Below are 14,906 nucleotides of genomic sequence, written 5' to 3'. Positions count from 1 at the left end.
GGGCATGGAAGGAACCACTTTGGATAATCCGGGTAGATTCCATTTCCTGTGGAGACTCCAACAGGACTAACCATTAAAGAGGCCACCATATTGGTTTGGCAGTAAACTTTCTCTAATATATTTTATTTACTTTAGACTTCATGGATGGCATTTCTTGGGGAAACAGATTGATTTTCCTGATCTAATGAATTTTTTCTCTCTGCTTGGAGACTGTGAAGCAGTCCAATAATTGTAATCCGATGGTTGTAATCAAATTGGGTTACCTAATCTTGTTTCTTTTCTCATGAAATAAGTCATCAAAGACTTTTGTCTAAAATCAGCTGATGAGATCAACTGTAAAAAACCATTTCAGAGAGGCATCACAGAAACCAGAGGTTGTACACCAGTAGGGAAAAAGAGGAGAAGGCAATGGCACCCCACTCCAGTACTCTTGCCAGGAAAATCCCATGGATGGAGGAGCCTGGTGGGCTACAGTCCATGGGGTCGCTAAGAGTCAGCCACTACCAAGCGACTTCACTCCCACTTTTCCCTTTCATGCATTGGAGAAGGAAATGGCAACCCACTCCAGTGTTCTTGCCTGGAGAATCCCAGGGACAGGGGAGCCTGGTGAGCGGCCATCTATGGGGTCTCACAATGTCAGACATGACTGGAGCAACTTAGCAGCAGTTAGCAGCAGCAGGGGAAAAGAATGACACTTATCAATTTAAGAAGCCTTCTTTTTTTCAATACCTAAGGAAGCAGTATCCAAACTAGACTAGTACAAAGGGAACATATCTCAACATAATAATGGCCACATAGACAAAACCATGGCTATCACCTACTGTAGCAAAGTCTTAGAAGAGAAAACACACAGCTCTTTGATAGAAATGTGTTTGTTTATTTGAAATTTAAATTACACTGGTGAACCTGTATTTAATCTAGCCATCCTGCTGCTGCTACTAAGTCGCTTCAGTCGTGTCCGACTCTGTGAGGCCCCATAGATGGCAGCCCACCAGGCTGCCCCATCACTGGGATTCTCCAGGCAAGAACACTGGAGTGGGTTGCCATTTCCTTCTCCAATGCATGAAAGGGAAAAGTGAAAGTGAAGTCGCTCAGTCGTATCTGAGTCTTAGCGACCCCATGGACTGTAGCCCACCAGGCCCTTCCATCCATGGGATTTTCCAGGCAAGAGTACTGGAGTGGAGTGCCATTGCCTTCTCCAGCTGTCCTGCTAGGAGAATCCATTTTACAAGGAAATCACACCTGACAAGTAGGCAATCAGCAGTAGCCTCACTCTGATGATGAGGTAATGATAACCAGTGAGACACAGCTTCATTGGAAGAACAAGAAAAGCACAAAGCGAAAACATGTAAGAAAACCAGAGTCTAACATCGTAAGGCAATTCTCCTCCAACTGAAAATACACAAATGAAAATGAAAACTATAGTCTATAGCAATGTAGAAAACAAAATCCAAAGGGAAAAATAAGTCATAACCCAAATATCCTAATACTCTCAAATATCCTAATTCACGTGAGGGAACCCTGGGTTCCACGATCCTCCTATGCCCTTCCCCTGTCATCCACACTTTGTATCACACAGGTGACAAATCATTCTCAATTTTCTCATTAAAACAGAAAAGACCTGGACCTGAGGGCAGGGTCCTGAGCCAGTCATCTGGAATGGATTTTCCGGTGGCGTTTGAAAGTCCCCAGCTGACGGAAGGCTGTGTGACACTCGGGGCACACGTAGGGCTTGAGCCCAGAGTGGGTGCGTCGGTGAACATTGAGGTTCCCTCGGTGGCAAAAAGCTCTGTCACACTGCTCACAGCGGAAAGGCTTCTCCTGGGTGTGGGTCCTCTTGTGAGTGCGCAGCGTGGAGTTGTGGGCGAACTTCCTGAGGCAGACATCACAGCTGTAGGGCTTCTCGCCAGTGTGGATCCGCTGGTGGACCCGCAGGTCTGAAGGCTGTATGAACCCTCTGGCACAGATGTCGCATTGAAAGGGCCTCTCTCCTGTGTGTGTCCTCTGGTGCAAGGTAAGCTGAGACTGACAAGGAAAGCTCTTTTTGCACACCCTGCATTCAGAGGGTGCCCGTCCCGGGGTTTCTGCTCCCTCAGGAAGACTGGTGGGTCCAACGGTGCCAGATGAACGAATAGAATGGGACCCAAGCTGTCCTGAGAACTCTCCTTGGTCCAAACACGTGGCTGCCTCTTGACCCACGTCTTGGCAAGTGGGACTGCTCTCCCGCTTCCTTTTGTTACGTCTGTGATTCTCCAGAGGGCCTCGTCTGGATCCACTTGGAGTGGAAACATCTCTCTCTGGAAAACAAGAGGAAAGGGTTCAAGGGCCACATTTGAAGTATCACTTCCTTCCTAGGGACTCTCCCCTCTCTCCCTGCCCTCCCAGAATCTTCTGAAAGAAGAGACTCAGCAACATATTTATCAAGGAGCATTTTCCATGGTGCCAGTCTGATTGGAACCATCCCTAATCTTGGCTACAGTCTTCCCAGCATCGAAACTAGTTAAGAGTCTAGCTGATGAAACACTCTGGAACGTTGACGATGGAGAAGGCTGGCATTGAAGACCCAACTCCTATGCCACAACACCAAGGGATGGAAATCCTGGGTATCCCTTCCTGGACATCAGTGGAGGCAGGCAGTACTTCCTGTAGTCTCCAAGTTTTTAATACTCACCACGATCGTGCAGAAGTTCAGGCTCTTGAGACGAAAGGGTTCTTGTCACTCCTGTGTCTTCCAGCAGGTCCTTCATCAAGTACTCCTTGGAGGGCGTCTGACCCTCCAGTTCACCTCTTTCAGGAATGGTCTCTGGCGGGGGAGCTTTCTGGCCCTGACAAAGGGCAACCAAGCAGAGTCAATCCCACTGCCTTAGCCCACGGCAAGCTCTCTCTCCTCTTTCCCCACCCACCTCATACCCTGATCTCACACTCCAGCTTTCTGAATATCAGTTTGGGAGATATGCCCTGACTGCTTTCCATCACCCTGATTGACAATCCTCTTCTGATTCCCATGTCTATCCTTGATCTATACTGACCACCTCTGGCAAAAGTCCAGACTTCACAGCTGGCACTGCCAATTATCTTTGCACCTATCTCTCCACCTCATCTCACAGTCTCCAGGCCCTGAATCTGAAAGCAGAGGATTCTGGCTCTAGGGCTCCTGACTTCACCACTTTTTGATACCTTGCCTGGATTTGTCTTTGTCATGGAAGGTGGCCTGGGGCATAATAAGATGATAAGCAGTATAGCTGTTATACTACATAGCTCTGTTCTATACTATATAGCTCTATTCATGAGAAATCAGTAGCATCTCCTCCCCCCGATTCACATTTCAAAAAAATCCACTCTCTCCAGACATACTCCAAAATCTGATGGGGAAAATGACTCCAACGGGGAACTTGTTATGCAATTCAAGGTGTTTACAATATCCCCCAATATTAAGTGCCTCTGATGAAATCCATCATGGGTGAAACCGCTGTGAGTGCACTTATGCCTGATGAACTGACCCAGCACCATCCTGTGGAAACAGGACTCCTCTGCCCTCATGCTTAGGGCCACAAGCTTTCATGGTGAAGGACTATGAAACATGGATTGTCTTCATTCTCACACTGGCTGGAAAATGCCGGGAACGGAATGCATCCATGGGAATTCTTGGAGGCAGAGGGTCCATTCCTGTCCTTTGCCCAGTTCTCCCAATTACTTCCGCAGCCACCCCCACCCGACCCCCTTCTACCTGCTCCCAGACTGGAGGTCAGGACATCACACTCACCTGCCCCCTCGACAGGTCCTTGGCTCCTGGCAGATGCTGCCCGTCTTGGCTTTCCTGCTGGCCCTCGTCTGGAGGGATGACACTGACTGTAGGCTGGGGCTCCCTGGCTCGGTCTCCCTCACTGTGCCCCTCACTGACCTCAGATCCTAACATCTCAACACCCGAGACGGGCATCAAAACATCCTCGCCTTGGACACGCACTACAGCCTGTGAGGAAAAATTCAAATACGATTAGTCTCCCTTCACAAGATCCAAAAAGGTATTCATTGCGTATCCCACCCTAGGAGCCCACCTCCTGGGAATGACATTTGAAAGACCAACACCCTCCAAGTGAGGATCAACAGAAACATCTCCAGTGATGCCACAGGCAAGTGCTCACCCCTCTGGGAATCCCTGATTTAGAGCCAAGCCCTCTGATCCTTCTGCTTCATCTCCCAGCTCCCAGCCCCTCATCCCACCGTTCCCTGTCTCACAGAGTCACTAGGGTCCTACTCACCCATTTCGTCAGTTTCTGCTTCTTTCTCAGCACCTCCTCCAGATCCTTACAAGTCTCGGCACTGCTACTTTTGACTAAGACCTGGATCTCAGGCGGCACGCACATCACGAACTGCTCCAGCACCAGCCTGTCCACCATCTCCTCCTTGGTGTGAAGATCCGGCCTCAGCCACAGCCCGCAGAGTTCACGGAGCCTCCTCAGAGCCTTGATGGGGTCGGATTCGTCCGAGCTGCTAAACGTTCTGAAGCGAACGCGCAACTCTTCCAGGTCTGAGTCGCGGTTTTCCCTTCGGGTGTCTTGGCCTGGCGCAGACGCCGGCGACTCTGCTCCGGGGCTGTCCGCGACGGGGCCACGACCCCTTGTCTGGTTCTCAGCCATACCGACTGTAGAGCTTTTCAGTAGGACTCTGGGCAAATGCTTCTAGAAGTCGGTGCCCAACTGACGCTGATCGAAAGGAATTTCCTCTTGCTTTTCCTCAGGAATAGATTCAGTGTTCAGAAATAGGGGGCAAAAAAGAAAAAAGAATGCAGCCAATTAGTTTTATTTTCATCCACCCTACCATCCCTCATCCCAATACTGGGCAGTATTCCCCCCTCAGAATTTCACACCAGGGACAAGAATCCATTCTCTTACTCCTCCGACATCCATCTTATACTACAAGAAACTGTGTGGTCACAACTGTCCACAGGGCGGTGCTTAAAAGCCCTTGTTGAAAAAATGAACCACCCCACAGGCCACCATGGAGTGTGGAAACAATCTCATCTCACAGAAGATTCCACAAATGAACCACGGTTTATGTGTGGCCGGAGGAGATCGGCGGATTTCACACGGTCTCTGAGCGAATGCAAGGGGAACAGAAAGCCAGGACTTACTGAAACCCACTTCCACGGGCCCTGACTCTCTAGCGTTCTCTTTAGACACTTCCCATCAATCACCTCCTTGAAGCCTTCTCACCTCGGTCCTCCTCAGTTGGGGACTCGCTCTCCAACTCGGCTGGCGGAGACACGTCTCTCTTTCGAGCTGGAGAAACGCCGGCCCTCTCGGCCTGTTACCCGATCGGCGCATGGATTCGGTGAGGGCGGGGCAAAACGTTCTAGATAATCCTTCTTTACTTAATCAGAGGGATTCGATTGCCCATGGAAACTCGCTCAGGAGAACCACGATTTACTAAAGAGGCCTCCATAGTGATTTAGCGACAGGTTCTGTGTATTTTTTGTTGTTGTTCTGTTTTTGGCCAAGCAGGGAGGCAGGTGCCATCTTAGTTCCCAGACGGCGGAAGGAAACCATGCCGCCTGCCGCGGGAGCGCTGAGTCTCACCCGCTGGACCGCACGGGAAATCCCTCGGTTTCCTTTTGGATTTCATTGATTGTGGACTTCGGGGATTGCATTTTGCGATGAACGGACTCGTTTCAATGATCTCGTGAATTTTTGGTCTCACTGCCTGGAGGGTTTGACGGAGTCAGAGACATGATGGTGGGAGCCAGATCGGTTTGACTCCTCTGGTCTTTTCTGTTCATGTGAGATAAGTCTTCAAAGGCTTTTCTAAAATCAGCTGATGAGCTAAGGTGTGAGAAAACCCGATGTCTAAGACGCCTTTTTGAAGAGAAGAAGTTGTACATCAATAGGAAAAAGGAATGACACCTATCTCTTTCGGAAGCCTTCCTTTTTGGAAACACCTCAGGAAGAAATCCCCGAACAAGTATGGAGCGAGTGAACGTATCTCAGCATAATAACAGCCATGTAGGCAAAACCACGGCCACCACCTATTCCCTGTAGAAAAGTCTTAGAAACTACGGAGACACTCGTTGACAGAAATGTGTTTATTTGAAATTTAAAATTCCACTGGAGAGCCTGGCCTCTGTGCCAGAAACATGCAGTTTTACAGTGAAGTCCCGCCTAACAGGAAGGCAGTCAACAGTAGGCTCAGTTTCATGATGAAGTACTGATAACTAATGAGACATTCTTTCAGTAGAAGAATAACAAAAGAAAGCAAAAACGGATTGAAACAGGCTATACTAAAGTAGAAAACAAAATCCAAAGGGAAAAATAAGCTATCACTCAAAATCGTCTACATTCATGTAAATTTAACCCCCTGGACCCAATATCCTCCGAAGCTCTTCATGTGTCATCCATCCTTTGTGTTATAGAAGTGACAAATCATTGTGAATTTCCTTCTTGGAGCAGAAAGGACTTGGACCTGAGGGCAGATTCCTGGGCCAGTGGTTCCGAATGGGTTTCCTGGTGGGATTTGAGACACCCCAGGCAGCAGAAGGCCAGTGACACTCGGGGCACATGTAGGGCTCGAGCCCAGAGTGTGACCACTGAGGTTCCCACTGTGGTTGAATGCTTTTCACAGTGCTCACAGCAGAAAGGCTTCTCTTGGGTGTGGGTCCTCTGGTGAGCATGCAGCATAGAGTCGTGGGGGAACTTACTGGGGCAGAGATCACTGCTGTAGGGCTACTTGCCCATGTGGATCTCCTGGTGAACACACAGGTCTGGAGGCTGCATGAACCATTGGACATGGATGTTGCACTATTTTTTTTTTTTAATTTAGAGTTAATGAGCCGTCTCTCTTTATTGTGGTTCTGGAATAAGGACCCATTACTTTGATAAGCATGGGCTCAGCAGAAGGCTCAAAAGGATGTGTGTAAAAGAATGTTTCCAAAGGCTCCAGAGATGACTGCAACTCTGCTTCCTGCTTCCCTTGGACAATACTCCATCTCCTGGGTGGGGCGGCTACCTGGTCCAGCTGACTTTAGGGATGTCATAGTGCTCCGTGAGCGTGTCCAGGTGTCTGTTGAAGTCCTCCACTCTCTGCTTGTGGGTTTTGGATGCTTTCTTCAGGATCCTCTCCATTTGTCGCTTCTCCTGCACCTTCTCAAAGGCCACCTGGGCTGGGGTCCGCTTATTGAGGTGGCGCCTCAGCTCCTCCTCCTGGTTCTTCTGGATTTTGCCCATCGTTTCCAGGAGTTTTGCCTTGTCTATGTCCCTTTTCTTCTTTCGCTTGGACACACCAAGCTCTGTGACTCCTTTGAGCTTCAGGGGTCCCTTTTGGACCTGCTCGTAGGAGTCCATGCTGCCCATTTTTGGATTCGGATTTCTAAAAGGACAAAAGTCTGGGGTTGGTTTTCTGAAATGGAAATTGGGACAATATCGTTCTCCTCTGTAGATCCGAGAGGTTTTTGTGTGTGGGGTAACACAAATGAACACAGATGAACATCTCTGCTTAGTCCAGGGGGCCAAGGTTCAGAAAGCCTTGTGGAATAAATGCAGCACACCACACCACCGCATGGAGGGTGGCAACACCCTATAAATCAGGGTGATTTATAAACCTATAAACCAGGGTGATTTATAAACCTATAAATCAGATGGAGGCAGGAAAGGGGAGCCTGAAAGACCTCTTAATTAAAATGTCTTTTATGCAAGCGAAGGATCCGTGTTCGGTTATATTTCCAAAGTTCCTTTTACATGTTTCAAGTCCGTTCTTCCCCCCTCACAGAGAGCTCAGCAGTCAACCATAGTTAATACGGAGTTTAAGGGAGATCCACTGCTTTCACAAGGTCTTCGAGCTGATGCAAGGTGAGTAGAAAACCCGCCTTCCGAAACCCACCACCTCCTTCTGTATTGCTTCCCAAACCTTCTCCTTAGACGTTCTCACTCATCACTTACCTCCTTTGAGCCCTCTTGCCCTCAGCATCCTCAAGTCGATGACTGGCTATCAGTGTGTGTCTGGGGCTGAAACATCTCTATTTATAGAGAGATGGGGGAAATGGCAAGGGTCCCTGCTTGTTACCCCATCAGCACAGTGATTGTGTAAGGACGGGTCAAGCCATTTATATGACCTCATTTTAGATAATCCAGTTTATCCATGGATCCAGTTTCACAGGGACACTCCACCAGAAAAAAACCAATTTATCCAAGAGGCCTCCATGTTGGTTTTGTGGTAGACTTCTCTGATAGCTCAGGTGGTAAAGAATGTGCCTGCAATGCAGGAGATGCTGGAGTAATTCCAGGGTCTGGAAGATCTGCTGGGGAAGGGATAGGCTCCCCACTTCAGTGTTCTTGGGCTTCCCTTGTGGCTCAGCTGGGAAAGAAGTAAAGTGAAAGTCTTTCAGTCATGTCCAGCTCTTTGTGACCCTGTGGATATACCGTCCATGGAATTCTCCACGCCAGAAGACTGGAGTGGGTAGCTGTTCCCTTCTCCAAGGGATCGTCCCAACCCAGGGAGCGAAGCCAGGATTCCCACATTGCAGGCAGATTCTTTACCACCAGGGAAGCCCATGCACTTTTTGACAGCAAGATTGATTTTCCTGGTCTAGAATATACTTTTCTCATTTACCTGGAGAGTTGGAAGGAGTCAAAGCATAGGTATTCGAAAATTGTCACCAGTTTGGTTCGCCTATGATCCCTGGTGGCTCAGTGGTAAAGAATCTACCTGCCAATGCAGGAGACGTGGGTTCACTCCCTGGGTTCGGAAGATCTCTTGCAGAAGGAAATGGATAACGCACTGCAGTATTCTTGCCTGGAAAATTCGATGGACAGAAGAACCTGGTGGGCCATGGAATAGCAGAGTTGGACACAACTCAGCGACTAAACAATCCTTTTTAAAATTCCACATGGAAAGATCTCGGACGAAGTCAGAATCTGGAATGTTCTGCAGGGAACGTGCCACTTTTGGGGTCACAGTCTGGCTTTTCAGTAAGTACGCTTTGGTGCGGCACAGACACCAGTGGTTCTGATTACAGCCTGTCTAGGACTATTCCATGACCCCACAAAAAATGTACATTCTTTAGCCATAGTGACTGAGGAACTTACTAGCAAAATGTTGAGCACATGCTTCTAGAAGCCCATGACAATTCACCCCTATGTAAAGGGATTTCCTCTACCTTTCATCAGCAATGTATTCACTGTTCAGAAGAATGGGGGCAAAAGATAAATGAACAGGACTAGTTTCATTTTATTCCACCCTTCCATCTCCTCTACATTCCTCATCCCAATACCCAATAGCATTCCCTCACTGCTACAATCTTTCATATTGAATGGACATTAGTCCATCCATCATTCTTCTGACATCCACATTTTCTGGAAAAAAACTTTGAAATGTCTGAAAGGCTCCCTAGATTTTGACTTCTGTAGTCTGGGACTATGTTGTTCTTTGCTGTACTTTCAAGAAATTTACAGTGTGTGAGACTCCTCAAATGGATATGAACAGCAATGCCAGGTTTTATATTATTCGGTCAAGACAAGCCACCATGCAAGGCTCTCAGTCATGATTCTTCTGGGGAATAAAAATATGAGGAAGCCTATTTAAACACTGAATTCTATGTAGTATAGTGACGTTGGAAATGTTAAGCACAGATTGTCCACACAAAACATTTACTTGCTGTCACCAGGGTATTTATTAGCTCCAAGGAAGGGACACACAAAAGGATCCAAAGAGAATCAAGTTCCTGATCACATACTTGTTATGGTCATGAAACACACAACATACAATTTTGACTCTTTTATAAAGTGTACGATCTTGTTTCACCAAGTTCGGTCACAATTTTGTGCAGCTTTCAATGTTGTGTACTTCCAACTCTTTTCATCACCCCAAGAACAAAATGTGAATCATGAAAAGTCCCTCCCCATTCTCTGCCCACCTCCTCCCTTACCCTTGTCAATCCATTCATCTACTTCTTGCATCTATGGGTTCAGTTCACTTCAGTTGCTCAGTCGTGTCCGACTCTTTGAGGCCCCATGAAACGCAGCACGTCAGGCCACCCTGTCCATCGCCAACTCCCGGAGTTTACTCAAACTCATGTCTATTGAGTCGATGATGCCATCCAACCATCTCATCCTCTGTCGTCCCCTTTCCCTCCTGCCTTCAATCTTTCGCAGCATCAGGCTCTTTTCAAATGAGTCAGTTCTTTGCATCAGGTGGCCAAAGTATTGGAGTTTCAGCTTCAGCGTCAGTCCTTCCAATGAATATTCAGGACTCATTTCCTTAAGAATGGACTGGTTGGATCTCCTTGCAGTACAAAGGACACCCTAGAGTTTTCTCCAACACCAAGGTTAAAAAGCATCAGTTTTTTGCCTCTCAGCTTTCTTTAAGTCTAACTCTCACATCCATACATGACTACTGTAAAAACCATAGCTTTGACTAGCTGGACCTTTGTTGGCTAAGTAATGTCTCTGTTTTTTAATATGCTGTCTAGGTTGGTCATAACTTTTCTTCCAAGGAGCCAGAGTCTTTTAATTTCATGGCTGCAGTCACCATCTGCAGTGATTTTGGAGCCCTACCGCCACCCCTGAAAATAAATTCTCTGACTGTTTCCACTGTTTCCTCATCTATTTGCCATGAAAGGATGGGACCGGATGCCATGATCTTAGTTTTCTGAATGCTGAGTTTTAAGCCAAATTTTTAACCCTTCTCCTTCACTTTTATCAGGAGACTCTTTGGTTCTTCTTCACTTTCTGCCATAAGGACGGTGTCATCTGCGTGTCTGTGGTTATTGATATTTCTCCTGCAAATCTTGATTCCAGCTTGTGTTTCATCCAGCCCAGCTTGTCTCATGATGTACTCTGCATATAAGTTACATAAGCAGGGTGACAATATACAGCCTTGACATACTCCTTTCCGATTTGGAATCAGTCCTTTGTTCCAAGTCCAGTTCTAACTGTTGCTTCCTGACCTGCATACAGATTTCTCAGGAAGCAGCTCAGGAAGTCTGGTATTCCTGTCCAACAATTTTCCACAGTTTCTTGTGATCCACACAGTCAAAGGCTTTGGCATAGTCAATAAAACAGAAGTAGATGTTTCTCTGGAATGCTCTTGCTTTTTCAATGATCTAATTGATGCTGGAAATTTGATCTCTGGTTCCTCTGCCTTTTCTAAATCCAGCTTGAACATCTGAGAGTTCATGGTTGATGTACTGTTGAAGAGTGCTTGGAGAATTTTGAGCATTATTTAGCTAGCGTGTGAGATGAGTGCAATTGTGCAGTAGTTTGAGCATTCTATGGGATTGAAATGGAAACTGACCTTTTCTAGTCCTGTGGCCACTGCTGAGTTTTCCAAATTTCTTGACTTGTTGAGTGCAACACTTTCACAGCATCATGCCTGAGGATTTGAAATAGCTCAACTGGAATTCCATCACGTCCAGTAGCTTTGTTCATAGTGATTCTTCCTAAGGCCCACTTGACTTCACATTCCAGAATGTCTGGCTCTAGGTGAGTGATCACACCTTCGGGATTATCTGGATCGTGAAGATCTTTTTTGTACGGTTCTTCTGTGTATTCTTGCCATCTCTTCTTAATATCTTCTGCTTCTCTTGGGTCCATACCATTTGTGTCCTGTATTGTCCCCATCCTTGCATGAAATCTTCCCTTGGCAAATCCAAATCCTTTCTCACACCCTCGGAGGGCAGTGCTCCTCACACTCTCTACCTTCTCCTCCACTCCCCAGCCACCTTGCACACCTGACCACACCAAGCCCAACTGGTTTTGCAGTCTAGTTTTAGGGTTTTCTTCCACTGTCTGGAAAGTCCTTCCCCCGACACGCTCAGGCTATCTTCAGATCTCCACACAATCAGTGGTTCTTTGGAGACGGACAGGCCTGGCTGTTGCTTTATTGCCCGGCATCTCACTCCATCACTACGATTCCTCAATAGGAGTTTCTCAGCCTCGGTATGTATTTTCTCTTTTAAATCCATTAATTCTGGCTGTGCTGGGTCTTTGTTGCTGCTCGTGATGCAGGGCTCCTCTCTAGTCGCGGGCACAGGTTTCTCACTGCAGTGACCTCTCTTGTGGGGAGCCCGGGCTCTCGGGGCTCTGGGCTTCAGGAGTGGCGACTCCCAGGCTCGGTGCTTGTGTTGCGCGGCCTTAGTTGCTCCTGAGCACTGGGAGGCCTCCATAGTGATTTAGTGACAGATTCTGTGTATTTTTTTTTGTTCTGTTTTTGGCCAAGCAGGGAGGCAAGTGCGATCTCAGTTCCCAGAGCGCAGAAGGAAACCACGCCGCCTGTAGCGGGAGCGCCAAGTATCACCCGCTGGACCGCTAAGTCTCAACCGTGGGACCGCTCGGGAAATCCCTCGGTTTCCTTTTGGATTTGATTGATTTTGGACTTTGGGGACTGCATTTTGGGGTGAACGGCTTGGTTTTAATGATCTCGTGAATTTTCGGTCTCACTGCCTGGAGGGTTTGACGGAGTTAGAGACATGGTGGTGGGAGCCAGATCGGTTTGACTCCTCTCGTCTTTTCTGTTCTTGTGAGAAAAGTCTTCAAAGGCTTTTCTAAAATCAGCTGATGAGCTAAGGTGAGAGAAGACCCGATTTCTAATAGCCTTTCTGAAGAGTAGAAGTTGTATGCCAATAGGAAAAAGGAATGACACCTATCACTTTCGGAAGCCTTCCTTTTTCTAAACACCTCAGGAAGAAATCCCCGAACAAGTATGGAGTGAGTGAATCTATCTCAGCATAATAACAGCCATGAGGGCAAAACCATGGCTATAACCTATTCCCTGCAGAAAAGTCTTAGAAACTATGCAGACACTCTTTGACAGAAATGTGTTTATTTGAAATTTAAATTCTACTGGAGAACCTGGCCTCTGTGCCAGGAGCATGCAGTTTTACAGTGAAGTCCCGCCTAACAGGAAGGCAGTCAACAGTAGGCTCAGTTTCATGATGAAGTACTGATAACTAATGAGACATGCTTTCAGTAGAAGAATAACAAAAGAAAGCAAAAACGGATTGAAACAGGCTATACTAAAGTAGAACACAAAATCCAAAGGGAACGATAAGCCATCACTCAAATATCCTCCTCATTCATGTAAATGGAAGCCCCTGGACCCAAAATCCTCTGAAGCTCTGCCCATGTCATCCACCCTTTGTGTTACAGAAATGACAAATCATTGTGAATTTCCTTCTTGGAGCAGAAAGGACTTGGACCCGAGGGCAGATTCCTGGGCCAGTGGTTCGGAATGGGTTTCCTGGTGGGATTTGAGACACCCCAGGGATAGAAGGCAGGTGACACTCGGGGCACATGTAGGGCTCGAGCCCAGAGTGTGACCACTGAGGTTCCCACTGTGGTCGAAAGCTTTTTCACAGTGCTCTCAGCAGAAAGGCTTCTCTTGGGTGTGGGTCCTCTGGTGAGCATGCAGCGTGGAGTCGTGGGGGAACTTCTTGGGGCAGAGATGGCAGCTGTAGGGCTTCTCGCCCACGTGGGTCTCCTGGTGAACACACAGGTCCAGAGGCTGCATGAACCATTGGACATTGATGTTGCTTTTTTCTCTGTGTAATTTAAAGGGCCCTCTCTCTTTAATGCAGTTCCAGAATAAGGGCCCATTACTTTGATAAGCACGGGCTCAGCAGAAGACTCAAAAGGATGTGTGTAAAAGAATGTTTCCAAAGGATCCAGAGATGACCCCAACTCTGCTTCCTGCTTCCCCTGCACAATACTCCATCTCCTAGGTGGGGCGGCTACTTGGTCTAGCTGACTTTAGGAATGCCATAGTGCTCCATGAGCGTGTCCAGGTGTCTGTTGAAGTCCTGCACTCTCTGCTTGTGGGTTTTGGATGCTTTCTTCAGGATCCTCTCCATTTGTCGCTTCTCCTGCACCTTCTCAAAGGCCACCTGGGCTGGGGTCCGCTTGTCGAGTTGGCGCCTCAGCTCCTCCTGGTTCTTGTGGACTTTTCCCATCGTTTCCAGGAGTTTTGCAGCAGCAGCAGCAGGATGGCTAGATTAAATACAGGTTCACTACTGTAATTTAAATTTCAAATAAGCAAACACATTTCTATTAAACAGCTGTGTGTTTTCTCTTCTAAGACTTTGCTACAGGTAGGTGATAGTCATGGTTTTGTCTATATGGCCATTAGTATGTTGAGATATGTTCCCTTTCTACACGTTTGGATAGTGCTTCCTTAGGTATTTAGAAAAAGAAGGCTTCTTAAATTGATAAGTGTCATTCTTTTCCCTTGCTGCTGCTAACTGCTGCCAAGTCGCTCCAGTCGTGTCTGAAATTGTGCGACCCCATAGATGGCCGCCCACCAGGCTCCCCTGTCCCTGGGATTCTCCAGGCAAGAACACTGGAGTGGGTTGCCATTTCCTTCTCCAATGCATGAAAGGGAAATGTGAAAGTGAACTCGCTCAGTTGTGTCCGACTCATAGCGACCCCATGGACTGTAGCCCACCAGGCTCCTCCATCCATGGGATTTTCCTGGCAAGAGCACTGGAGCGTGGCGCCATTGACTTCTCATCTTTTCCCTACTGGTGTACAACCTCTGGTTTTTGTGATGCCTTTCTGAAATGGTTTCTTACAGTTGATCTCATCAGCTAATTTTAGACAAAATCTTTGATGACTTATTTCATGAGAAAGAAACAAGATTAGGTAACCCAATTTGATTACAACCATCGGATTACAATTATTGGACTGCCTCACAGTCTCCAAGCAGAAAAAATTCATTAGATCAGGAAAATCAATCTATTTCCCCAAGAAATGCCATCCATGAAGTCTACAGTAAATAAAATACATTAGAGAAAGTTTACTGCCAAACCAATATCGTGGCCTCTTTAATGGTTCTTCCTGTTGGAGTCTCCACAGGAAATGGAATCTACCCAGATTATCTGAAGTGGTTCCTTCCATGCCCTTTATCCAATCACTGGGATGATGAGG

General features: G+C 47.2%; 2 protein-coding genes and 1 long non-coding RNA gene across 4 annotated transcripts; all 3 read right to left on the bottom strand.

Annotated features, from left to right (window-relative positions):
* Positions 1-116: 116 nt before the first annotated feature.
* On the bottom strand, positions 117-4,692 carry LOC129632311 (zinc finger and SCAN domain-containing protein 5B-like). The gene is made up of 4 exons (XM_055553826.1): positions 4,260-4,692; positions 3,764-3,970; positions 2,672-2,825; positions 117-2,297 (listed from the first exon to the last, which is right to left on the bottom strand). The coding sequence occupies exons 1-4, from the start codon at positions 4,635-4,637 to the stop codon at positions 1,651-1,653; spliced, it is 1,386 nt and encodes a 461-aa protein (XP_055409801.1). The 5' UTR covers positions 4,638-4,692; the 3' UTR covers positions 117-1,650.
* A 1,372-nt stretch (positions 4,693-6,064) lies between these two features.
* On the bottom strand, positions 6,065-8,052 carry LOC129632284 (protein FAM32A-like). Of its 2 annotated transcripts, none has more exons than XM_055553802.1 (2): positions 7,929-8,052; positions 6,065-7,359 (listed from the first exon to the last, which is right to left on the bottom strand). In XM_055553802.1, the coding sequence occupies exon 2, from the start codon at positions 7,341-7,343 to the stop codon at positions 6,996-6,998; it is 348 nt and encodes a 115-aa protein (XP_055409777.1). In that variant the 5' UTR covers positions 7,344-7,359; positions 7,929-8,052; the 3' UTR covers positions 6,065-6,995. The 2 variants fall into 2 exon arrangements, with proteins under 2 accessions (XP_055409777.1, XP_055409778.1); XM_055553803.1 differs by having other exon boundaries at positions 6,065-7,389; positions 7,929-7,980.
* A 4,738-nt stretch (positions 8,053-12,790) lies between these two features.
* Positions 12,791-14,837, bottom strand: LOC129632328 (uncharacterized). The gene is made up of 2 exons (XR_008704467.1): positions 14,788-14,837; positions 12,791-13,970 (listed from the first exon to the last, which is right to left on the bottom strand). It is a non-coding gene; the product is annotated as an uncharacterized LOC129632328 (long non-coding RNA).
* Between the last annotated feature and the right edge of the window lie 69 nt (positions 14,838-14,906).

The sequence above is a fragment of the Bubalus kerabau genome, chromosome 17, assembly GCF_029407905.1.
Source record: "Bubalus kerabau isolate K-KA32 ecotype Philippines breed swamp buffalo chromosome 17, PCC_UOA_SB_1v2, whole genome shotgun sequence".
In the NCBI taxonomy this organism is placed as follows: domain Eukaryota; kingdom Metazoa; phylum Chordata; class Mammalia; order Artiodactyla; family Bovidae; genus Bubalus; species Bubalus kerabau.
Note: the sequence above shows the minus strand (reverse complement) of the source record. Positions and strands in the feature narration are given on the sequence as shown.